The sequence below is a fragment of the Danio aesculapii genome, chromosome 1, assembly GCF_903798145.1.
Source record: "Danio aesculapii chromosome 1, fDanAes4.1, whole genome shotgun sequence".
NCBI lineage: Eukaryota > Metazoa > Chordata > Actinopteri > Cypriniformes > Danionidae > Danio > Danio aesculapii.
In genome coordinates this window covers 59,916,465-59,944,170 of record NC_079435.1, presented here as the reverse complement: position 1 = coordinate 59,944,170, position 27,706 = coordinate 59,916,465, and the positions used below count along the sequence as shown (strand labels likewise).

Here is a 27,706-nt window from a genome sequence, read left to right as displayed (position 1 = left end):
GTAATGTCTAAAGTGAAGACAAAACAGCTCATTTTGCTGACATTTTAAGATTATACGGCTGAACAGCATGAAATGCCATCAGTCTACAGAGAGTTCTCCCTACAGTCTATTAGAGATTAATAAATGTATAGGATTAATATAATACTTCTAAAATAAAATTCATCTAATGTATAGCTCGCATTCTTTAAATCAATCATATACAGTACTTAGGGCGACACAGTGGCACAGTAGGTAGTGCTGTCGCCTCACAGCAAGAAGGTCGCTGGTTCGAGCCTCAGCTGGGTCAAGTGGCATTTCTGTGTGGAGTTTGCATGTTCTCCCTGCGTTCGCGTCGGTTTCCTCCGGGTGCTCCGGTTTACCACACAGTCCAAACACATGCGGTACAGGTGAACTGAGAAGGCTAAATTGTCCGTAGTGTGTGAGTGAGTGTGTGTGGATGTTTCCCAGAGATGGGAAGGGCATCCGCTGCACAAAACATGTGCTGAATAAGTTGGCGGTTCATTCCACTGTGGCGACCCTGGGTTAATAAAGACTCTAAGCTGAAAAGAAAATGAATAAATGATACAGAACATATATTTCTTGTCTACAAAGATGCATTTAAAGCACACTTTGAAGAAAACAACACGAATGCAACTAGTGAGAATGAATGGATGTTAATATACTTGTTCACGTTCACAGAAGCAGAGCTAATAATGAATATTTAAGGGTATTTTTAATGTTTAACTTCTACTTATAATGCATATGATTCTAATATAACACCTCTCCAATCCAGTTCTGAATCTGAGTCCTCAATAATACACACACACACTTATTAATGATTCCTACTCGTCTTCCTCGTGATGAAGAGTAGGCAAAATCTGATATGTAGTGGGGGAAAGAAGATGGACGTGTTCATCAGACGCTGGATTCGAACCGGATTCATGATCGGTCACGTCAAAACATAATGCCATGCGCTTTATAAGCTACACTGCGGTCTGTAGCGCTCTAGTTATGTTGTCTCAATCAGTCAAGCGGCGATAGGCGGGAATCACTCAACTAGCTCATTCCAACGTGGTGCGCTATTTGCACTTAGCCTAAATAGACGCTACTTAATCGGGATTTTTAGACCCTCGCAGGGGCCCCAAGTGCGCATGGGCCCCTGGGCCTGCACCCATAATGCCTATTGGTTAATCCGGCCCTGATTGAGACCTAAACTAAAGCGTTACTGATTATTCATTTTGGGCTGTGTAATATATATATACGGATGTAATGTTATTTATGTGCATTTATTATGACGTATCTTACAAACCATGTGTGTGTGTGTGTGTGTGTGTGTGTGTGTACCCAGTGAACTGCTGATGCATAATAGATATGATTTACCACTGATGTAACTCAAGCCAGATTCACGTCTGCTGTCGCTCTCTAATGAAACCTGCAGACCTCCACATGTGGAGATGGATAATTTAAGAGGTAAGAAGCTCTGCGTAACCCACACTCATCTGTGTATGTGGCTGTAGATTACATAAGGAGGTGCAGCAGCAATGTTTGCATGTCTTTGTGTTAGATAAGAAAGACGACGCTGCCCGAGCAACATGTTTCATGTACAAACCGACAGCTGTAGTGTTGACTTTCTAGCTGAGCCACACTGAGCGAAAGGATCTGAAGCACTGCAGATTAAAGGGATGCAGACTTGCAGCCTCCATCAGTGCACACAATGGCCGCATCCCTGTTGCTTTCTATTTCAGGTGCTGATGCAGGCGACGCGCTGTTGCCATAGGAACAGCATCCCAGCTTCGTTTATTGACACGCTCTCTGGCACCGCCTCCCATTGGTCGCGCGGCTGATGCGAAAAGCGGAAGTCCCGCCCACAACGCTCAACATTGCCTTATTTAGAGCAACAGGCGTGGCTTACAGCGCCCATTGAACGCGCAATCCATCAATCCCGCAGCAAAACTCCTATCCTCGATGTGTGATCCGTGGCTTCAGAAGGTCTCCACCCGAGAGTATGGCGGTTGAGGAGGCTGGAAGATGCAGAATAGCGTGCATCTCCTATTCAGGAATGCAGCAGTATCCTTAAAGCTCTCCAAATGACGCGCTGACGTGACGCGTAATGCTCATCTTTACGCGTTTTATCAAGCTGAACATGCTCGCGCACCGCGTCTTTAGAGGTTATTTCTTCAAGCAGATGTCTGGCTCTAATAGGCGCTTGCAGATGCCATGAAGTCCGCGCATTGGCTCTTTGTGCGCCTGTGTTATTTGTCTCTGTGGTGAGCGTTGTAATACAGTCAGCCATGGCTCCGCGTCTGCTCCACTTCTGCAGTATTCAAGGCGAGTCAGACCGCTGTTAGCTGGGCTCCACAACGCGCGCGTCTCGTCGGATCCGCTCGCGGCGCAATGCGCGAGTATAAGGTGGTGGTGCTCGGCAGCGGAGGGGTCGGTAAATCCGCGCTCACTGTGCAGTTCGTGACCGGGACCTTCATCGAGAAGTACGACCCGACCATCGAAGACTTCTACCGCAAAGAGATCGAGGTGGACTCATCGCCGTCGGTGCTGGAGATCCTGGACACGGCCGGGACCGAGCAGTTCGCGTCCATGCGGGATCTCTACATCAAGAACGGGCAGGGCTTCATCCTGGTCTACAGCCTGGTCAACCAGCAGAGCTTCCAGGACATCAAGCCCATGCGGGATCAGATCATCCGGGTCAAGAGGTACGATCTTTGTGGAACCACTGTGTGATTATCATTTAGCAGGACTTGTCTCTTGCGAAACCAGAACTGTCAGAGACACCACCGTGTTTTGGTACTTCAGTATTCGGTACACGTCCATAAACTTTTCATCTCAAACTTACAGCTGGTACCATGGTAAAATGATTTTGTTTAATTGGTTAATTTTTACAGATTGTATCATGGTAAAATTACAGTATCATACACCATCACCATTGTTTCTTACATTCCTGGATGTTTTACCATGTATTTACCATGTTTACCAAATTTACCATGGTAGTTGGTATTGCCAACTCAAATTTCAATTGTGTTACCATCATTTTAGTAGGTCGAACATATTATGGATCGACCCCTTACTACATCATAACTTTCCATGGCACCACTGTGTTTCTTTTTCATGTCATGGTACTTCAGTGTTTGGTACATGTCCATTAAACATATAATCACAATCTTACAGAATGTACCATGGTGAATGTATCCTACACTAATACCATGGTACAAGACCAACATTCCCAGATGGTACCATGGTAGAATTATTTTGTTTAATTGGTTAATTTTTACAGATTGTATCATGGTAAAATTACAGTATCATACACCATCACCATTTCTGGATGTTGTACATAGCAATGCGATGGTTGGAAATTTACCATGGTAAATGCTTAAAAACATTGTATTGCCATATATTGCCACAATGACCATATTATGGACCTACCTCTTACTACATCATAACTTAGCATTTTTTATTCATGTCATGGTACTGCAGTATTTGGTGCACATCCATAAAACATTTAATCACAATCTTACAGAATGTACCATGGTAAAATGACAATATCATACACTAACACCATGGTACAAGATCAAAATAACCACTTACATTTCTCAATGTTTTACTATAGCTGGTAAAATAGCATACTTCTATCACAAAACATGGAAATTTACCATGGTAAATTGTCTTAAAACGGGGTAATACTTGTTGTTTTTAGTTTGTTGCTTTAATCTCAATCTTACAGAATGTACCATGGTAAAATGACAGTATCTCACACTAACACCATGGTACAAGACCAAAATACCCACTTACATTTGTTGATGTATTACTATAGCTGTGCGATGATAAAATAGCATACTACTATCACAAAACTTGAAACTTTACCATGGTAAATGTCAATTTCTTTAGTTTGTTGCTTTCAGTTCAATCTTAAGGAATGTACCATGGTAAAATGACAGTATCATACACTAACACCATCGTACAAGGCCAAAATACCCACTTACTGTACATTTCCTAATGCTTTATTATAGCAGTGCAGTGAAACTTTTGTATGTTGGTACTTTGTTCTTATACCATGGTGAACAGTAAAATACCAAGTGTGTGATAAAAGCAACAATCCTAAAGTAAATAATGTGTTACTGCATTTGTGGACGTGTACCATGGTAAACATTGAAGTATCATGATATTAACAATTGATACCATCATTTTACCAGGCTACTACCACAATACTTGGTTTGTAAATGTTATAATGATATGGTTATGAACTGTTGTACACAGAATGATCTTAGCTTTACCGTGATTACCACATTATCAATCTCAAAAGCAGCTAGTTTTCTCTGAGTGAGCTGAACTTTTAGAGTGAGAACATTATTAAAAACTAAAACTGAGACATAGACGTAATTCCATATCAAATAAACACCTGTTATTAGATGACAAATGCTTGTGTACAGTGGTGGAAATAAGTATTGAACATGTCATGTTATTTTCCTGGTAATAATATTTCTAAAGGAGCTGTTGACATGGAATTGAACCAGATTTAGGTGAAAACCCAAACAATACAAACATAAAGATGAAACAAAACAAAAAAATCTGAAAACATCATGTGTAATAACAATGAAGTGACAGAAGGAGAAAGTGCTGAACTACTGAAATGTGTTTAATACTTTATATAAAAGCTTTAAGGGCAGCTTAAAGACACCTCTCATATGGAGAATAAAGTCACATGCATTGCTCAGGTGTGAGTTTCTCATAGACTTCAACAGAGTCTAGATGCTCCTGTGGGTCTCGTCTATCATATCTGAGCTTTATTCTGTATTCTCTATTGGGTTCAAGTCAGGTGATTGGCTGGGCCATTCTGCAGCTTGATTTTCTTTCTCTGAAAGCATCTGAGAGTCTCCTTGGCTGTGTTTTGGATCATTGTCTTGTTGAAATGTCCACCCTGGTTTCAGCTTCACCCTCCTGCTAATGTAGATGTTGGACTGAAGCAGCTGATGTTCATTTACACTGAGGAAGAGCAGGTGTTGCTGAGGGACTGCTTTCAGCTGCTGTCTGGGCTTTCACTATCTTTCTACTCCTCCCTTTCTTCATGTGTTCAATACTTTTTCCCTGTGTTGTTTCATTTTATTACACAGAACTTCATTAGTAAACTAATTAGATTTGTTTTTTGTGCATATATGGATTTCTTTGGTTACCAACATCTGTAAGAAATTTCAAGTCAGCGGCACCTTCAGAAATATGCTTTTGATGTTTTTTTTTTAAAATGATGACGTGTTCAATACTTACAGTGTAAGTCAGAATTATTCGCCCCTCTTTGAATTTTTTCTTCTTTTCTAAATATTTCCCAAATGATGTTTAACAGAGCAAGGAAATTTTCACAGTATTTCCTATAATAATTTTTTTTTTCTGGAAAAAGTCTTATTTGTTTTATTTCGGCTAGAATGAAAGCAGTTTCTAATTTTTTAAAAAACATTTTATGGTCAAAATTATTAGCCCCTTTAAACTATATATTTTTATATAACAGAACAAACCATCATTATACAATAATTTGCCTAATTACTAGGGCCAGACGGAATCTGCAGGTGTTTTTTGCCTTTTCTGCTAAAAATCTGCTGAATTATTTAGGGAGTATCATAACTAAAACCTTAATATGTGAAATAAAAAATAACTCCTTTTAAACTTTTATTTAATGTATACAATGCAAATCCAATTAGATTCACTTTATTTGGTAAACAAAGCAAGTCTCTCTTATAATATATCTAAAAGACAGAAAATATTACTGTACAAACTGCACTGTACATAAATCAGATGAACATTTCCATATTAGTCAATAATATTCATTCATTTATTCATTTTCTTTTCGGTTTAGTCCCTTTATTAAACTGGGGTCGCCACAGCGGAATGAACCGCCAACTTATCCAGCATATGTTTTACGCAGCGGATGCCCTTCCAGCTGCAACCCATCTCTGGGAAACATCCATACACACTCATTCACACTCATACACTACGGCCAACTTAGCCTACCCAATTCACCTGTACCACATGTCTTTGGACTGTGGGGGAAACCGGAGCACCCGGAGGAAACCCACGCAAACACAGGGAGAACATGCAAACTCCACACAGAAACGCCAACTGACCCAGCCGAGGCTCAAACCAGTGATCTTCTTGCTGTGAGGCAACAGCACTACCTACTGCGCCACTGCATCGCCTCAATAATATTACTGTAATTAATTTAAAAACTGAATAAATATAGATTTACACACATTTACTCAAGTAAATAAACAGAATTATTGATGGACTAAAGATCTGCTGAATTCTGCGCGCGCAGATTCCGTGTGGGCCTACTAATTACCCTAACCTGCCTAGTTAACCTAGTTAAGTCTTTAAAAGTCACTTTAAGCTGTATAGAAGTGTCTTGAAGAATATCTAGTCTAATATTATTTACTGTCATCATGACAAAGAGAAAATAAATCAGTTATTAGAGATGAGTTATTAAAGCTATTATGATGTGTTGAAGAAATCTGCTCTCAGTTAAACAGAGGGGGGCTAATAATTCAGGGGGGGCTAATAATTCTGACTTCAACTATATTTCCCAGCTGTGTGTAAAGAAAAAGTGCTAAGCAAGATTTAAATTACTTAACTAGAATAAAATGCATCGAATAAATCCATAAATACAAAACTTTCCTGAGGTTTTCCAAGATGGAAACACTTGAGTGAGTGTGGAGTGAAACAGCAGCGTGTGTTAATAATGTCCAATGGGAGGCCGCGTCTATTATAATCATTCCATAATTTAACCTAAGGCCTAGAAACAGATGCTGCATTGTTTGTGTGTGTGTTTTCCACACTAGCTCTTAAAAGAGCTCTGAACACACTGCCTTCATGAACCCGACCTACAGAAACAATTAAACGCCACGCAGAGACAAAAGATGCAGCGGTGCAACCTGAAAGGCCTGAATTATCCCGTCAGATCCTCAACCAGAGACGCCTTTAAAAGCTCTTATTTAGGCACTTTTTCCCACATCGTCTTCTGGCATTTGCCGTCTATTCAGATGTGTCGTGAGAAATACAGTAACCCGTGCATTTTAATATCAGGAGCACCCTGGAGTATTGTATGATGATATCACTGTGAACAGGAGTGCTAGCAAAGAGCTTTATTTATTCAGGTGATGTCACAGTAAATGGCCACTTTACCACAGTAAGCAAATCATGACACAATCGTGAGCTCAATTCCCTGACAGCTTCGTGAGTTTTGCATGCAGTAATATGACTGTTTTTAAATGCAAAGCTGCCTATATTTTGTAACATGTGTAGTAAATCGGTTATAGCATGTTGGTAAAGATAGATTATTGTGTGTATTTGCTGTAATGTGATGTGTTCATGCTGTTTAGGGTTTAAAAACAGCTTATTTTCCACATACGGTGCATTACACACCTACTCTTCATATGCACCAGACACTTTCTTATACTGTAAGCATGCCATATAACCAGTGGTGGAAAGAGTACTGAAAATTCATACTCAAGTATAAGTACCATTAGTTGGCTACATATGTAGTGCAAGTAGAGTAAAAGCATCTGTTGTAAATATTACTCAAAGTATGAGTAAAGAGTAGACCTTTCAAAAGTACTCAAGAGTAGTGAGTATTACGCTGTTAAAAGCTGATGCGTTTACATGTACTTTGTAGATGTGTGTAAACGTAACATTCTGTAGTGCATCTAGTGATTGCCCAGCAGGCACACAACATCGTAAGACGTTAATATTAGGTTAGATTTAGGCTGTGACATCAGGTGACCAAAATTCAACGTCTAGCCAGCGTCTGAGGACAATGTTATTTTGATGTCCAATAATGACGTCGATATTTGGTCGATTTTAGGTTGTTAGAAAGTGACCAAAATCCAACGTCGAGCCAACATCTAAAACCAACATCATATTGACATCAAATACTGACATTTATTCATCAGGTATGGCGACCAAAATCCAACGTCTGATAAATGTCAATGGTGGTAACGTCCACACAATGTCAAGCTGTAAAATCATTAGACGTTGATATTTGATTGGTTTTAGGTTGGATGTAGGCCTGACGTTGAGTTCTGATGTCAACACCATTTTCATTTCTAAACATAATGCAACATCCCCATGACTTCACTCTCACATCATGTTGAGGTTTTGTGCCTGCTGGGAGTTTAAAGCCATTTCGGTCATCATACAGTAAACATTCGTCATCTTGTTATCAGTGACATGCATCTAGACAGTCTCTGAGTCAATGTGTGTAGAGATTTTGGACATCTTCTTGGACACTTTAAACACTTCCAAACAGTTTGCTGCAAGTATAAAGCGCCCATGTCTTGAGGTAGTTCATTATGATGCGATTTACCTTCTGTGTGTGATTTGATTGGAATCACAGGACTGATTTTTCTAATCCTCATAGACAAAAAAAACGTAGTGACCGCAGGTTGAAGGAAAGTAGTGGAGTAAAAGTACAGATACAGCACTAAAAATGCACTCAAGGGAAAGTAAAAGTACACATTTATAAAACTACTTATTAAATTACAACTTCTGAGAAAACCTCTACTCAGTTACAGTCATTTGAGTATTTGTAATTAGTTACTTTACACCACTGCAAATAACAAGGACTCAATAAGATAACACTAATGTTCCACATAATGTTTACTTGTGGGTGCAGCATAAATCCTAGTGCACTACCTGAAGAAATAAATAGAAAAAATGCAATAGAATAGCATGGCTTCTGCTACATTCATTCTTCCGAAATTCATCCCGCCATTATAGCATCTCATTCAAAACATTCAGCCGTTTAAAAAATAAAATAAATCTGCGGATTTATGCGAAATGATTTTGGGAGTATCTTTAAGGAGTAACTAAAACCTTAAAGTATGATACAATGGAAATCTAATTAGATCCACTTTATTTGGTAAACAAATCAAGTCTTTTATATAATATATCTACTAAAAGACAGAAAATATTAGTGTACAAACTGCATTGTACATAAATCATATCAATATTTTCTTATTAGTCAGTAATATTACTGAAATTAATAAAAAAACTGATTAAATATAGATGTACACACATTCACTCAAGTAAATAAACAGAATCAATGATGGGCTAAAAATCGGCAGAATTCTGGCGCACAGATTCCACGTGGGCCTAGGCATAAGAACAGGACGTGTGTTTGGATATAACTCAGGTTTTTGACCAAACTTCATTATTATTGTTTGTTTATTCCTTTGCTGGAGATTAGAACTAAATTTAGAAATGGTTTTGAAACAAATCTTTGCGCTTTACAAACTAAATTAAACATGTAGGCTAATGGATGTCTTCAGTGGAGTGTGCAACACTGTTTCCTTATCTACGAAAGTAAAGGAGTAAAGAGAAAAAGTAAAGAGAAAGTAAAGTGGCCGAATGGAGGAGCCTCGTTCTTTATCCTCGCGCTGCAGATGCTCTGTTTAACTGTTTTCTCGCTAGTGAAGCGTTCAGTTTTTACACTTACAAAGTCCACCATGTAAATAGCAAATGCACCATGGCACGACGCAACTGGCTCTTAAAGGGTATGGGAGATGAGAGTCTGATTGGTATAATGCATGTTATGCTCTAAACACACCCAGAACTCATTAAAAGAATAAGCACAACCCGGCACAGACTGTATTTTTCCGTCCCTAAAATAGCAAAATTGGATTCGGACACACCCTTAATGTTTTTGCGCCCTGCGCTTTAGACTTTGTGCATAGATCATTAAAATGGAGCCCTATAGTTTTAATCTCATTTCTAATAACTGATTTCTTTTATCTTTGCCATGATGACTGCACATAATATATTCTTCAGGATACTAGTATTCAGCTTAAAGTGGCATTTAAAGGCTTAACTAGGTTAATTAGGGTAATTAGGCAAGTCATTGTACAACAGTGGTTTGTTCTATATGTAAATATAGCTTGAAGGGGCTAATAAGTTTGACCTTAAAAAGGTTTTAAAAAATTAAGAACTGCTTTTATTCTAGCCGAAATAAAACAAATCAGACTTTCTCCAGAAGAAAAAATATTATCAGACATACTGTGAACATTTCCTTGCTCTGTTAAAGATAATTCAGGAAATATTTGAAAAGAAACTCACAGGAGGGAGAATAAATCTGACTTGAACTGTACATGTATTGAGTTTTATCTCTGGCGTTATGAATTGAATTGGCAGCGTTTTACGGCAGAAGCAGCAGAATGTGTGTAAAGCTCTGGCACAGGTTGTTAATCTGCTTTAAGAAGCAGGCAGGTTCATGCTGAGACGGCGGATCAAAACTACAGCTCACATTTGCACACTCACCGAAATCTAAATGAGATTGTGCTGCTGCTGGTGTGGTGGAAGCCAAAGAAACATCACAAGTGCATTAGTGGCGTCCATCCGCGGCTTCACGTCTCATGCTAAACACTCTCTAATCAATTTAGATTAAAACACACACATATTCAATTTAGCTGCAGCAGGTGTTTCACACACACACATAGACTTGACGCGTCCCACACACACAGTCTGTGCACTTTCACATAGTCTCCGAGAAGCATTTTCATACTGGGAAATGTGTTAAAATGATACTAATTAGTGTCTAAATGCTTAATCAAGTGAATCAGAAGGAGATGTGTAATGATCTCTGCTGTGAGAAATGATCAACACAGGCTCACTGTGAAAACGAATCCCCGTACACATTTCTGGAGAGCGCAAATTATGTAGCCAGAACTACATATGGCTGTATTTCATCTTTAAAGCGAACGCTACGGGGCTTCTGTTTCTTTTAGTGCTCACCAGCTGACCGCTCGCGTCCATGTGGACGGGTTACACCAGAATGTCGCTGGTCCGAGTCTCAGCTGGGTCAGTTGGCATTTCTGTGTGGAGTTTGCATGTTCTTCCCTGTGTTGGTGTGGGTTTCCTCCGGGTGCTCTGGTTTCCCTCATCAGTCCAAACACATGCGCTATAGGTGAATTGAGGAACTAAATTGGTCTTAGTGTATGAGTGTGTGCATGAATGTGAGAGCGTATGGGTGTTTCCCAGTACTGGGTTGCAGTTGGAAGGGCATCCGCTGCGTAAATCATATGTTGGAATAGTAGGGGGTTCATTCCGCTGTGGCAACCCTTGATAAATAAGAGACTAAGCCGAAGGAAAATGAATGAATTCATGTAACTAAAAATGTCTTTATGCATTTTATATTTACAAATATTTACAGTAACCAGTGTTTGGAGTAATGCATTACAAATGACGTTAGTAACATAATAATATTACTTTTCTAAATAACGAGTAAAATAACGATTTAAAAAATGAGTTATAATATTTGAGGTACTTTTTAGTTTTAGTTGAATTAATTAGCTTTTAAAAAATAAATGTGAAAGTAATAACAATGAATCGCGCAGTCAATGAGAGAATGTGCTCACTATTTTGAACGCATCGAAGAAAAGGAAAAGGGGATTATAGTCTCAATGGACAGTGATTTTACTTAAGACAAATAGTACAAAAGTAGTAAACACATTGCTTTAAACTTTCAATCATTTTTATAAACAGCATGTAGAGCTCTGGGGTCAGAAAGTTCTCAGATAACATCATCCTAAAATATTATTTTTGATGTGTTTTTTTAAAGGTAAATGTAGGTTATACCAACACAATCTCACGGCATTTCGTAACTTTTTGCTTAAGTGGCTAATTCGTATGAATTCGTACGATCTAATTCGTGCAATTTTGTACGATTTGCTCATACCCAATGACGGTTGGGTTTAGGGGTGGGGTTAGGTGCCACGCCTCCTTTTTAAAATCTTACAATTTTGTACGACTGAACTCGTACGAATTCGTACGAATTAGCTACTAAACTGACAAAACGTAAAATACTTACGTTTTCTCGTGAGATCAGGCTGGATATACAGTGCAATGTTTATTGCAGAGCTCCTCTATTAAAAAAGCAAGAAAAAAAACAAGTTCTAAAAGAGATCAAATCCTGGAAATAAAAAGTAACTCAAAATTAACGTACGGCATTACTTACCATACAAAATAACTAAGTAACGCAACTAGCTACTTTTTTGGGGAGTAACTCAATGGAATCTATTTTAACAATCTAGGCACAAAGTCTGAAGCACAGGAACACTACATTAGGGCGTATCCGAATCCACTTTTGCTATCTCAGGGATGGAAAAATACACTCTGCTCTGCCGCACATGGTCTAACAGGGTTGAGCTTATTCTCTTAATGAGTTTTAGGTGTGTTTTGAGAATAAACCAATCAGAGTCTCATCTCCCATTCCCTTTAAGAGTCAGTGGTCATAGCGCATTTGCTATTTACAATTTTTTAAAAACCATGTACAGGTCAATATTATTAGCCCCGTTAGCTATATTTGTTTTTGATTGTCAGAACAAACCACTGTTATACAATGACTTGCCTAATTACCCTAACTTAACCTAGTTAAGCCTTTAAATGCCACTTTAAGCTGAATGCGATCATGAAAATATCTAAAATATTATTTACTGTCATCATGGCAAAGAGAAAATAAATCAGTAATTAGAAATTAGTTATTAAAACTATTATGATTAGAAATGTGTTGAGCGGAAATATACAGGGGGCTAATAATTCTGACTTCATCTGTACCTGTGGATTGCATATGAAGCCTAACAGAAAGTATTCTTGCTTTAAGAGTTAATGCAGTGTTGTTTGTGGTCTGACTAAAGCTCTGTTGATGTTTATAAACCGATGCTCACGCTCAGGCTTTGTGTTGAGCTGCTGAAGATAAAGATCGGCTTCAGCTCATCCGTCTTCGTTTGTGTTTCTCGGCTCTCGGAGGCCTTTATCAATGTTGCATGACTTGAAAATTGGTCTGGTTTGATGCTTTTCCACATTTTGTTTGATTTAACTCCAGCATTTTCATGAGCTCAGGGATTCTGTGTTGTGTTCGAGTCTCATTTCTTTTACAGATCGGCCCCTTTTGTCATCTGCTCTTTTCATTTACTGAAGTGTTTTAAAGTAATAGTTGATCCACAGTTATGCCATTGTTTATGATTTATTACAGTGATTCGAATCATTGTTCACTCAAAAGATTTGTTCAGTGTTCGTTCAGTGTTATGTGGCTCAGTGGCTAGCACTGTGGCCTCACAGCATAAAGGTTGCTGGTTCGAGTCCGCTGCATATGCTGGAATATGCTGGAATAGTTGGTGGTTCATTCCGCTGTGGTGATATCTGACAGAGATTAAGCTGAAGGGAAATGAATGAACTACTTTATTTGAGCAGTAGATGGTGAACTGTGAGTCTTTTTGAGTGTTGAGTCAGTGAATGAATCATTATTCATATCAGTGCAGGGTGCTGTTGATCATTTATTATGATTATAAATGTGCATCTCTCACAGATCTATTCTTTTCAATGATATTTTTATATTATTTTTCTTTTTTTATTCTTTGCTGTATTTCTTTTGCACCTTCCCATTTTTTCATTATTAATATTTTTATTATTATTATTATTTAAATAAATTAATTTCAACAAATAATAATAATAGCACATTCAACGTTTTTTCAGTCTGTTATAATTAAAAACATTTACTTTTATTTTAAATTAACACTTTTAATTTTTATTAACAATAGTAGAATAATAATAATAGTATATTAATAATATATATATATATATATATATATATATATATATATATATATATATATATATATATATATATATATATATATATATTCATTCAATTTCATTTTGGCTTAGTCCCTTTATTAATCAGGGGTCCCCACAGAGGAATGAACCGCCAACTTATCCAGCGCATGTTTCCAGCTGCAACCCATCACTAGGAAACATCCACACATACGCTATGAACAATTTAGCTTACCCAGTGGCAACTGACCCAGCCGAGGCTGGAACCAGCCACATTCTTGCTGTGAGGCAGTTGCGCTACCCACTGCGCCACCGTGATGCCCTATATATATAAATATTTAAATTGATAAAAATCCATTTTAAAAATAATATTTGTATTTTTCACCAATATTTTTTAAAGATTCAAAATAGTAGAAAAAAATGTAAACTAAAGCTAAAAATACACTCGTTAAAATATTTGTATATTTATTAATATATATATATTATATTAATATTTATATATATATATAAACATGTTACCGGTAATGTGTGAAATCCCGGTACAAAATGCCTAGGAAATGTATAGAAGCCTGCTGGTTGTAGACAAGAAATATCAGTTTTAGGTAAAGATTTTGCATACAATGCCTTTCTATTGAGCTTATTCTTCAATGCTGAAGTGCGCTTGTATATGCGATTGTTTTAGAGCTTCCAATTCAGCTGCCTATGGGAGAAATGACTAGGAATATTAAACGTCAGAAAACGGTCAAACTACTCGCTCTACAAAAAACTGTGTTTGCACGACAATACAGAGAAAGCAGTATAAAATAATAAGAAAACATCAGTTTGCAGCATCAAGCAGCAGAACGAGCTGTTTTTAACATCTAGAAATGAATGGAAGTGAATGAGAGCGGAAGTCTCGAGCCTAAGTCTCGATTCCAATGACTGCGCCCGCTCGTACATGAAGAATAAGGTCAATAGAATGACAAGTATAATTTAGGCAAAGTGTCAGAAGAGCACAACAAGAGCCTTTATTCATCATTACATATTTTACAGTTCAAGGAATAGGAAATAAAGCACATGATGTTTTTACCAGAAAAACAATGACAGCAGAACTGAGATTGAAGTATTAGTATTGTCTGTGATGTGGTAGTGGAACCACGTACCAGCAATATGCTGTCTTACAATAACATTCAACACTCACATGCTTCGATCGCCATCATCAAACCCAAGCGCCACCGCCAACATCAGTGGCTGGAAAAATGCCAGGGGTAGACCAGTTACATACTTTGCCACACGGCAACTTAGCATTTTATAGAGTGCCTGAAGGTAATGTATAAAGTAGCAATCATTTCATATGCTGACGTTCGGTTTTAGGCATTCTATTGACCTTATTCTTCAATGAGGAAGTGCGCTTGATTATACGATTGTTTTAGAGCTTCAGATTCAGATGCCTATGGGAGAAATAACTAGGAATAATAAACGTCAGAAAATGGTCAAACTACTTGCTCTACAAACAAGTTTGTTCATGATTATACAGACAAAATAGAATAATATAATAAGAAAACATCAGTTTTTAACATCTAAAAATGAATAGAAGTGAATGAGAGCGGAAGTCTTGAGTCTAAAAGATTCAGACTTCTCATACAGGAAGACTAAGGTGAATACATGTCCTATTGGTATTCTATATGACGGATTTCACACATTGCCGGTAAGATGTATAGATATAGATATATAGGATTATTCTCCCACATGTCCTTCAAAACAGTTACTTTCATTTAGTTGAAACTTTATTCTTGGTCTTTATAAATCAATTCGTTTCCATCCAGATCCTTGTGTTTTGTTCATTCTGGAGCTGATTCAGCCAATTCTGCTTTTAATTTCACACAGGCCTTTTTTTATGTTGGCAAACTTCAGGAAACAAACATTCGGCTTTTTGTTTTGATTAAGGTTTCTTTGTTTCTCTCATGTGGCCGACCGGTGTTTCTGTCCAAAAGTGTCCCAGCATGCAGCGCTTCAGCAGGGCCTCCGGAGAATCGCATCTGTTTTTGTGCAGAAATGTTGAATTGTTTAAGGGGTCGAAGCGTTTCTGAGGCCTTTAGTGCTGGACAGAGAAACACTGTTGGACAGACGGACAGAAAAACACTGAAGTTTCACTCTCTCGGTCATCAATCACAGTCACACTGAGCTCTTTTCACTCACGACTGAGATCTGGAGGCCGTTGAGTTTAGAGAACGCCGTCTGAGACTGTATATGTGCAGTAGTGATGGGTCGCTCTTCTACGATTTGTACATCTTGAGCGAATCTTGTATTGGATCAATAAGTTCTCTCCAGTGGTGTAAAAATACCACAAATACTCAAATGACTGTGAGTTCTTCCTCAGGAGTTGTAATTTACTAAGTAATTGTAAAGATGCATGCTTTTACATTGCCTTGAGTGCATCTTTAGTGCTGTATCTGTACTTTTACTCCACTATTTTCTGTCAACCTGCAATCACTACTGTATTTTTTCTGGTCTGTGGAGATTAATCAGTCCTGTGATTCTTCAGTCCAATCAAATCGCACATAGAAGCTAAATCACATCATACTGAACAACCTCAAGACATGGGCGCTTTATAAGCGCAGCAAACCGTCTGGAAGCATTACAAGAGTCCAGGAAGATGTCCAAAATAGTTAGACGCAATGACTGAGAAACAGTTTCGACTTCACATCACTGATGAGAAGATGAGGATGTCTACTGTGTGATGTCTGAAATCTCCAAATGGCTGTAAACAATAACTAAATTCAATTCAATTCAATTCACCTTTACTTGTATAGCGCTTATACAATGTAGATTGTGTCAAAGCAGCTTTACATAAAGGGTCACAGTAAATAGGAACAGTGTAGTTCAGTTTGTAGTGTTTAAGTTCAGTTCAGTTGAGCTCAGTTCAGTGTGGTTTAATAATCACTACTGAGAGTCCAAATATTGAAGAGCAAATCCAACGATGCGCAGCTCTACAGATCCTGAACCATGCAAGCTAGAGGCGACAGCGAAGAGGGAAAAAAAACTTCACTAATGGCGGAAGTGAAGAAAAAAAACCTTGAGAGAAACCAGGCTCAGTTGGGCATGACCATTTTAATTTCTCCGCTGGCCAAACGTCTTGTGCAGAGCTGCAGTCTCAGTGGCGGAGGCTGGAAGCTGGCCTCAGCGAAGACTCGTCTGTCTCTGGAGCGTCACAGGAATCAGTCTCATGTTCTCCACTCCTCCATGACCATCACAGTAGCTGCTCAGGATACGGCCTGGTCCAGGATATGGAAACCTTGGGATCATCTCGTCGTTGGTCTTGGATCGAATCAGTGACTCTGCATAGTCTGAGGGCCTCGGGAAGAGTAACCCCAGGTGGAAATGGAGAATAAAGAAAGTAATTAGCGTAGCTGCTGTTCACAGTGTATATCAACAAGATGCAGAACCTGTGTGGAAGCCCCCTTAGTGGTGCACTAAGTGTATGCTTTACTAAACAGATAGGTCTTTAATCTAGTTTTGAATTGGGAGAGTGTGTCTGAGCCTCGGACGTTATCAGGAAGGCTATTCCAGAGTTTAGGAGCCATAAATGAGAAGGCTCGACCTCCTTTACTCGACTTTGCTATTCTAGGTACTACCAGAAGCCCTGAGTTTTGAGACCTTAAAGAGCGAGTTGGATTGTAGCGAGACAAATGCACTACAGAATGTTTCGTTTTCACACACACATGCACAAATTGCATACTTGCATAAGACTTTCTCCAGAAGAAGAAATATTACAGGAAATACTGTGAAAATTCTTTGCTCTGTTAAACATTCGTTCATTTTCCTTCAGCTTAGTCTTCATTTCAGAGGTCCCCACCGCGGAATGAACCGCCAACTATCCCATCATATGTTTTGCGCAGCGGATGCCCTTCCAGCCGCAACCCACTACTGGGAAACCCCCATATACACACATACACTACGGCCAATTTAGTTATCAAATCCCCTGTAGTGCATGTGTTTGGACAGTGGAGGAAACCCACACCAGCACGGAGAGAACATGCAAACTCCACGCCAACAGAAACGCCAACTGGCCCAGCCGGGACTCGAACCAGCAACCTTCTTGATGTGAGGCGACAGTGCTAACCACTGAGCCACCTCTGTTAAACATCAATTGGGAAATAGGAGGGCTAATAATTTGACTGTAACTGTATATCTGATGCATTGATTTATATTGTCAGTGGTGGGTTTGAGTGTCAGTAAGTGATGCATGTGTTCAGTCTGATCTGCAGTCAGACGTTTGACTGCTCGCTGGGGTTTTTCATGTGTTTGAGTGTCGTTTCTCACACTTCACTGATCCACTAATAGATGCTGAGGCTCATGAAGGCTCGCGCTTCGTTAAACTGCGGCCTAATTACAGTCACTTAACTAGAGCTGCTCTGTTTGCTCTCTTGTCACCGTATTAAATTATTTTAATCAGCATGACATTAAGATGATAATGCATGGACGACGTTTTGGAAAATGCCACCAAGTGCCCAACATTGTGTGTTTAAAGGATGTCTAAAAATTCATTCATTAATTTTCCTTCAGCTTAGTCCCTTATTTATCAGGGGTCTCCACAGCGGAATGAAACACCAACTATTCCAGCATATGTTTTATGCAGCGGATGCCCATCCAGCCACAACTCAGTACTGGGAAACACCCATACACTCTCATTCACACACACACACACACACTACTGCGAATTTAGTTTATTCAATTCACCTATAGCGCATGTGCAGCCGTTTCGAACGTTATCACTCGGTTGAATGGGCGTTATCAGCGGTTATCAGCTGATAGATATGACCCAGTAGGGGCCTTCTGTGCATAATAGTCAGCTCAGAAGGCTGTTATCATCTGTAATCATCAAACTAGAAAAAGTTTAGTCACATTAACATCTGCTTCATTAAACGTGTACAATCCCAATGTACACCATATCACAATAACAATGAACTCCACTGTAACTCTTCCACTCAGACACACACACACACACATGTTTGCAGCTGAAAGTGTGTGTTTTGCTCTGTCAGATGTGTGACTGTGATCATAGATCCAGCATATGTTCATGGATGTGACACAAACTCTCAGACTGCAGGCGTCCCTGCTGTCTCTCTGACTATAAATAGTGTTTTTTCTCCATGCAGCGGCGGCGGGTGACATTTCATCTGTTCTGCTTTCCTCCCACACACATTCACACCTGCAGACCTGACACACACCACACAGCAGTCTGAATCAGCTCTTATTGTGTGCTTCATTAATAATGCTGGACACAGTCACGTCTGATCACATCAAACACGCTTACTGACATTTACTGTGTTCACAATCACACGCTAACATACTACTGGGGTTACAGCTGTGTGCACTACTGTAGGCACTGCTTACATCAGGGGACAGGATGGAAATGTGTCTATTTGTAGTCTGTTTGTTTTTCTATTGATCAAATTCTCCATCCTTCTTTTATTTCCATCATCCATCCATCAAATCTTCCATTACTTTCCATTCATCCATCCATCCATCCATCCATCCATCCATCCATCATCCATCCATCATGCCTACCTGTCTCTGTATCTTCCCGTCATTCTACATATCATCCACCCATCATCCATCTTTTTTTTCTATTTATCAAATTCTCCATTCATTCTTTCATTTCTCTAATCCATCCATCCATTCAAATCTTCTATTTCTTTCCATCCCTCCATCACCATCCATCCATCAAATCTTCCATTACTTTACATTCATCCATCCATCCATCCATCTATCACCATCCATCATGCCTACCTGTCTCTGTATCTACCCATCATTCTACATATCATCCACCCATCATCCATCTAGTTATTTTTCTGTTTATTAAATTGTCCATCCATTGTTTTATTTCCATAATCCATCAAATCATCAATTTCTTTCCTTCCATCCATTCATCCATCCATCATGCCTACCTGTCTATGTATCTACTCATCATTCTACATATCATCCACCCATCATCCACCTATTTTTCTATTTATCAAATTCTCCATCCATTCTTTCATTTCTCTAATTAATACATTCATTCCAATCTTCCATTTATTTCCATCCCTCCATCACCATCCATTCATCTATCCATCAAATCTTCCATTTTTTTCAATCTCTCCATCACCATCCATCCAACCGTCCATCCATCAAATCTTCCATTACTTTCCATTCATCCATCCATCACCATCCATCATGCCTACCTGTCTCTGTATCTTCCCGTCATTCTGCATATCATCCACCCATCATCCATCTTTTTTTTCTATTTATGAAATTCTCCATCCATTCTTTCATTTCTCTAATCCATCCATCCATTCCTATCTTCCATTTCTTTCCATCCCTCCATCACCATCCATCCATCCATCCATCAAATCTTCAATTTTTTCCATCTCTCCATCACCATCCATCCATCCATCTATCCATCAAATCTTCCATTACTTTACATTCATCCATCCATCCATCCATCACCATCCATCATGCCTACCTGTCTCTGTATCTACCCGTCATTCTACATATCATCCACCCATCATCCATCTTTTTTTCTATTTATCAAATTCTCCATTCATTCTTTTATTTCCGTAATTCATCCATCCATCTATCACCATCCATCATGCCTGTGTGTCTACCCATCATTCTACATATCATCCACCCATCATCCATCTAGTTATTTTTCTGTTTCATCAATTTCCTTCCATCCATCCATCCATCATGCCTATGTATCTACTCATCATTCTACATATCATCCACCCATCATCCACCTATTTTTCTATTTATCAAATTCTCCATTCATTCTTTCATTTCTCTAATCCATCCATCCATCCATCCATCAAATCTTCCATTTTTTTCCATCCCTCCATCACCATCCATCATGTCTACCTGCCTCTGTATCTACCCATTATTCTACATATTTTCCACCCGTCATCCTATTTTTCTATTTATCAAATTCTTCATCCATTCTTTCATTTCCCTAATCCATCCATCCATCCATCCATCATGCCTAACTGTCTCTGTATCCACCCATCATTCTACATATCATCCACCCATCATCCATCTATTTATTTTTCTATTTATCAAATTCTTCATCCATTCTTTTATTTCCATCATCCATCCATCCATCCATCCATCCATCCATCCATCCATCATGTCTAACTGTCTCTGTATCCACCCATCATTCTACATATCATCCACCCATCATCCATCTATTTATTTTTCTATTTATCAAATTGTCCATCCATTCTTTTATTTCCATCATCCATCCATCCATCCATCCATCCATCATGCCTAACTGTCTCTGTATCCACCCATCATTCTACATATCATCCACCCTTCATCCATCTATTTATTTTTCTATTTATCAAATTGTCCATCCATTCTTTTATTTCCATCATCCATCCATCCATCCATCCATCATGCCTAACTGTCTCTGTATCCACCCATCATTTTACATATCATCCACCCATCATCCATCTGTTTATTTTTCTATTTATCAAATTCTCCATCCATTCTTTTATTCCCATCGTCCATCCATTCTAGAATCATACTATAATAATATTGCAGCATACTATAATGAAGTACTTGAATTAATCTGTTGCGGTGATTCTGTATATGGTAACACAACAACTGTAGTTATATAAACAAATGACCCGATACTTTATACAACTATAGCATATATTACACTACAACATACCACAGTTAACTGTAGTAAAACCTAAAGTATACAATAGTATTTATTAGTTTGTCAGTTCACTACAGTTAATACTATAGTATGCCGTAGCATTCAACAAAGTGTTGTAAATACTATAATTTATACAGTACAGTACTCTTTACTATATTATGGTTCAAAAACACTTTACATGTTGGCAGTATTGGGTGTAATGAGATATAAAGTAGCTTGTTACTGTAATTACTGTTCATTTTAGGTCATTTAATTAGTTACTTATAATATACTTGACTTAAATACTGTACACAGATTAACAGTTCTCTATAAATCAGTTCAGAGACGCAGAGTAATTGTATTTTTTGTAATACAAACATTCATATATTTATTTTCTTTTCGGCTTAGTCCCTTTATTAATCTGGGGTCGCCACAGCGGAATGAACCGCCAACTTATTCGGCATGTTTTTACGCAGCGGATGCCCTTCCAGCTGTAACCCATCACTGGGAAAAGATTTTGCAGAATAATATTTTTCAAAAAAAGATGGTCACATTTATCAAGACGATTGCGCATGCTTAAACAATTGAGTGAGCAATTATTCCATGAAAATATAAGGTATACGTTCAGAGAAGCAGAGCAATTGTGTGTGTATGTGTGAAAGCACAGGATAATTTAAGCCATTATTTTCTCCTAATAATGGCTTAAATTATATTAGGAGAAAATAATTCATGTACATTATAAATGTGCATTAAATATGCAGAAAAATAATGCCGTTGCATGAATTACATTTATTTAAAATAGAGATTTATTTTATAATAAAATAATTGATTAAATATGTTCACAATCACTATAGATCAGTGGCTAGTAAAATGGTAACATTTAATAAACATTCTAGTTTTGTCAGCTGTTGAGTCAACTAATCACATGAGCATGGGGCGGGGCTGGCTCTTAGCCTGACCAATAGCAGACAAGAGCAATAGAACTATTAAGGAAACCTGTTCGGAAACAACTGTAACTTCTTGAATTTGGTGATAATACAGAAAAGCAGTGCAGTTGTGTGTGTGTGTGTGTGTGTATGTGTGTGTGTGTGTAACATTAATTACATTCAATTAAATTACTGATTTTATTAATAAAAATATATGATGAACAATATTTGATCAAATGTTTACAGTCACTATAGCTCAGTCGCTAGTAAACGTTGTAACAATTTTAAAACATTTTATTTTCGTCAGCTGTTAAATCAACCAATCACTTGAGTTTGGAGGCGGAGCCTGGCTGTTAGCATGACCAATAGCAGACAGGAGCAATAGAACTACAGACCCTTTTCGCAAGACGCGTTTAATGGTCATCAGCATCTTAAACCCTTGAAAGTTTTTAATATTAATTATTAAAGATTAAAAATTATTAAGATTTTTTTAAACGTATGATCATTTATATGTGTTTATATATGTATTATATCATCTTTGCATCAAATTACAAACGTATTGCCGCTTGTGTGAGGTGTGTGTAATGCAGAGTGTATGGGGGCGGGACAGTAAATTTAACATTATTCTCTCCTCTGGCCGCTATTATCAGGCTTACAATATTTTATTCCTTTTTCTGAAAGTCTTGCGAACACCATCCTGGAGTTTTTTATTTGTTATTTCAGCAAATAGGATTGTATAAAAATGATATATTATTCTCTCCCATTCACTGCGCTCTAAGTTTACCAACTATGACGACTTCAATGCTGAGAAACCCGGAAATGTGAAAAGTGTCAATTAAGGAAACCTGTTCGGAAACAACTGTTGCTTCTTGAGTTTGGTGCTGAAATGCCACATTTCACCTTGGAATTGTCATTTAATGTTTAAAGTAATGTTTTAAACTTAAAACTTTAAACTTTTTTACTTACTCTCATGTGATGCTCATTGGCAGGTATGAGCGCGTGCCTGTGATTCTGGTGGGCAATAAGGTGGACCTGGACAACGAGCGCGAGGTTTCGTCAAGCGAGGGTCAGGCTCTGGCTGAGGAGTGGGGCTGTCCGTTCATGGAGACTTCGGCCAAGAGCAAGACTATGGTGGACGAACTGTTCTCGGAGATCGTCAGGCAGATGGACTACGCTTCTCAGCCGGATAAAGAAGACCCGTGCTGCTCCTCCTGCAATATACAATAACCCCTCGCAATCAGGAAACAACATGGAGGTCATCGCGGAAGTGCTGCATCCGTTCTAATACACGTCACGCACATGTGAACAGCGTTTACACACTACAGAACGCTGCAGATACAGCCATTATGACAGGAATGGTGCTTTGAGAAGATGTAGGTGAGAAATGCACGTGCGAAAATGATCCTAAAAATTAAAACTAGAACTTTTAGGAATCTCTTCTAGTCTATTGATTTTAATGGGAATGGTGCAGTGTAAATGGTTGAGAAAACGTAACTTTTCAAATCCATTGATTTCAATGGGAGTGAATGATGAAATGAAAACGAATACTGCAGTGATTTGTGAAAGCTGTGTCAAGGAAAGGTTGAATTGTCATTTTACGCAACACTCAGAGAAACTGGTGAAACTTTACATGGGTTTGCACAAGGCGTGGAAACAAAAGGTGGGGAAATGTAACTTGTAGATGATTTTAAATCCATTGATTTCAATGGGAATAGGACAAACGTTTAGCTCGGAAGCCTAACTTTTGCATCACAACAAATCCATTTATTTCATTCAGAATGGTGCATTGCAAAAATGTGAAAGAAAAAATGCATGGAAAGCTGTGCGAACAAAACATTTGAAAATTAAAGCTTTGGGAATGCAGAAATTACATTGATTTCAATGGTAAATTACAAAAACATTCATTAAAAAAACAGAACGGGAAAGTCTTGCAAGCAGAAATAATGAAAATGTTACTTGTAGTTGAGGCTGCAAATCTAATAATTCTGATTGCATAATTATTTGCATAGACACTGTAGATTCTGCTACATATCCATTGATTTCAATGAGAATGAAGCATTGCAGAGACTACAGTAGATGAAAAATGCATGAGTTCAGGAAGGTTTCACAAAACAAAAGTTGAAAAAAGAAGCCTAATGAGTTGGTTCACCCAAAAAAAAGGCTTCCTAGATGTATGTGATTTACTTTTTCTTTTCATTTGAATCCAGTCAAAGTTATTGTGAAAATTATATTGGGCTGTTCCAGCTCTACATTGGCAGAGAGTGTCTGTTTATTATCAGTAGTCCAAAAGAAGTCCTATAAAGCACATCTATCCATAATAAAGTGCCTCACATGGCTCCAGTGGGTGAATTTCTGTAAGAAAAAATCCATATTTCAATCTGGATAAACCCTTTTGTTTTCTGTCTCTTTTCACTGAGCATGCACTTTACACTCAAGAGATCGGAAAACACACTCCTGTCCTCAAGAAATACACCTCAAAAGAAGGAGAAGAAGACCAGAAGTTAGACAAAAATACTATTTAGGTTTTGAGTGCATGGATTCACTTCAGGAGACCTTTATTTATGCCCCAAAGTCATATAAGGAACTTTGTATTATGGATGGATGTGCTTTGTTAGAGCTGGAAAAGCCAATATAATTTTCGCTTACTAACTTTCACTGGATTCGACTGAAAGAAGGAAGTCATATACATCTAGGATGCCTTAAGGGTGAGTAAATCATGGGATTACTTCAGTTTTTGGATGAACTAACTCTTTAAGCAACCCTGCACATTTTTGAATTTCATTGGGGATGGATTATCAATAGTAAAATTTGTGCAAACAAAAGTAGGGGAAAAGTTTCCCTACAGCATCCATTGAGCTCCTGGAAATTGAGTTTACTACATTCCTGCTTATGACCCGACACCTTTAAAACCAATCACAAACACAGCCTTCTTTAGTGTGTAAACGCCTTAATAACACAAGGCTCATTGGAAATACGTGTCTCAGCCTACATATTTTGCGAAGTGTAAAATACATTGCTCCGGGTACATTTTATTGCACGTTTCAGATGACAAATCCACTAGAGGGCGCTGTCTACATTTGAGCAAATTTGAAATCCATTAGTGTGTTTTGTTGCACGTTTCAGATACACGTCCTGCTTGTACACGTTCAGGAGAAGGTGGGGCTTGTCATACAGATCAGCTAGCGAATCACTGAGCTAATTCCTTCCCTAAACTCAACCAATAGTGTTTTCAAAAGCAAACTTAAGAGAAAAGTGCACCGCGACCATGTAGTTCTACCTTGGTTTTACATTGCTTAAATCTCTTTTGTCTGCTTCACCAGACTCAAACACATCCTTCAGAGTGAGCTATGAGAAAACTGAGCTAGAAAGGTTGTTCATACAGAAATAAATAGATGACGCAAACGTATTCATTACAAATCATAGACGACGTTAAGTTGTTGTTCGCATGTTGTTGTGCAAAGAACTGCACAAAAATAATCATGTATTTGTCAATAATATGTCCTGTAAATATCATTGGTATGAAAAGGAACAAAAGTTGTTGGCATCACACCGCCCCCTAGTGTTCATTTTACCTTGAAAATGCAGTCAAACGTATGATAAAGCACTTTTTTTTTTGCAGTTTCACAAATATGTAGGCTGAAGCCTGTATTTTCCGATGTGCCTGTGTTGCAACTATGATGAACAATTAGCATACACACTGTATGTAACTTAAAAAAAAGGTCAAAGGGGATCTGAAAATGCACCATACTCGAGTCTTTGGTTTCCCCGCATGTTTTGAACACGATCATTCTGAGTTTTGAGGCTGTTTGCGTTGACTTCGCCGTTTAGTTTGCACATATAGAACCTGATGTCTTAAACTGCCATTAATAAAGAGCCAGAATGAGCTAGTTTTTGTTCTTCCAGTGTGACGCTGAGAGACGTTTGGGAGTTTCACTTGCGGATCCACGGCTTTTTTGAGAGACGTTTTCTTTGCGGAAGCCAAATAGGATGCTGAGAAGCACTTTTCTTTTGTAACGTCTGTTGTGTCTGTTTTGATTTATGAAACTGCTGGGAATATTCCGCTGATTATGTTGTGGTTTTTAATTAGCACCTCGATATAGAATGTTGCAATTACTGAATTATGTATTTTGTAATAATGTAGTAAAACAATCATGGGATTTGCTTTAGGATAATAGACTGTGAAGCTTTGAATCGGGTGGGAAAATATTTGCTATGAAACACTATCAACACTTTCCACAGAAAGGGTCTTCATGCTGAAATCTGATGTGTGGACATTTATGAACATAAAGGAGCGGTGTTGTGACTCACTGTCATCTTATAGCAAGAAGGTTGCTGGTTCGAGTCCCCGCTGTGTGAGCTCTGTGTGGAGTTTGCATGTTCTGGGCGCTCCGGTTTCTCCCACAGTCCAAACACATGCGCTATAGGTGAATTGGATTAACTAAATTGGCTGTAGTGTATGCGTGTGTGTGTGAATGAGTGTGTATGGGTGTTTCCCAGTATTGGGTTGCAGCTGGAAGGGCATCCGCTGTTTACAACATATGCTGAAATAGTTGGCGGTTTATTCTGCTGTGGTGACCTCTGAAATATAGACTAAGCCGAAGGAAAATGAATGAACATACAGCTGAAGACAAAATTATTAGCCCTCATGTGAAATTGAATTGTTTTTCAAATATTCCCCACATTCATCACAGTATTTCCTATTATATTTTCTTCTGGAGAAAGTCTTTTTCTTTTAGTTTGAATAAAACAATATTTTAAAACAAATATGAAGTTAAGCTTAGTCAATACTAGTATAATGCAAAAGAACTAATAAAAGAGTATGTAATGTCGTCAAATAGTTATTAGAAATGAACTATGATGTTTAAAAATGTTTATAAATCTTCTGTCTGTTAAAAAGCTCTATAGGGAAATAAAAAAATTAACATTGCATAATTTGAATATTGATTTCAGCTGTAAATATAAAATTATAAATAATATATTTGAACATATATTCATTAATTCGGCTTAGTCCCTTATTCATCAGGGGCCGCCACAGCGGAATGAATCGCCAACTATTCCATTAAATGTTTTACGCAGCGGATGCCCGTCCAGCTGCAGCTCAATGCTGGAAAACACTCATACACACTCATTCACACACACTCATACACTACGGCTAATTTAGTTCATCAGTTCCCCTATAGCGCATGTGTTTGGACTGTGTGGGAAACCAAAGCACCCGGAGGAAACCCACACCAACACGGTGAGAACATGCAAACTCCATACAGCAATGCCAACTGACCCAGCTGAGGCTCGAACTAGTGATCTTCTTGCTGTGAGGCGACAGTGCTAACCACTAAGCCACATTGTGTACGCAAAAATATGTCATATATGTTGCATATACAGCACGTATATAAATGACATATATTTTGACACATGAACTTGTATGTCATATATGTGGTTTGCATATATTGCCATAGATCAGATTTCTATATGGGCTGTTTTTAAAGCAATAAACATCAAAATTAACTCGGTAGTGAAAGTAGGTAGTGCTTTTATTAACACACACATAAGA

The 27,706-nt window shown here is 38.2% G+C and overlaps 1 protein-coding gene across 1 annotated transcript; it reads left to right on the top strand.

The window, feature by feature from the left end:
• The first annotated feature begins 1,135 nt into the window (after positions 1 to 1,135).
• rap2ab (RAP2A, member of RAS oncogene family b) lies at positions 1,136 to 27,257 on the top strand. Its single transcript, XM_056463424.1, has 3 exons — positions 1,136 to 1,449; positions 1,725 to 2,687; positions 23,145 to 27,257. The coding sequence occupies exons 2-3, from the start codon at positions 2,374 to 2,376 to the stop codon at positions 23,380 to 23,382; spliced, it is 552 nt and encodes a 183-aa protein (XP_056319399.1). The 5' UTR covers positions 1,136 to 1,449; positions 1,725 to 2,373; the 3' UTR covers positions 23,383 to 27,257.
• The last annotated feature ends 449 nt before the right edge of the window (positions 27,258 to 27,706 follow it).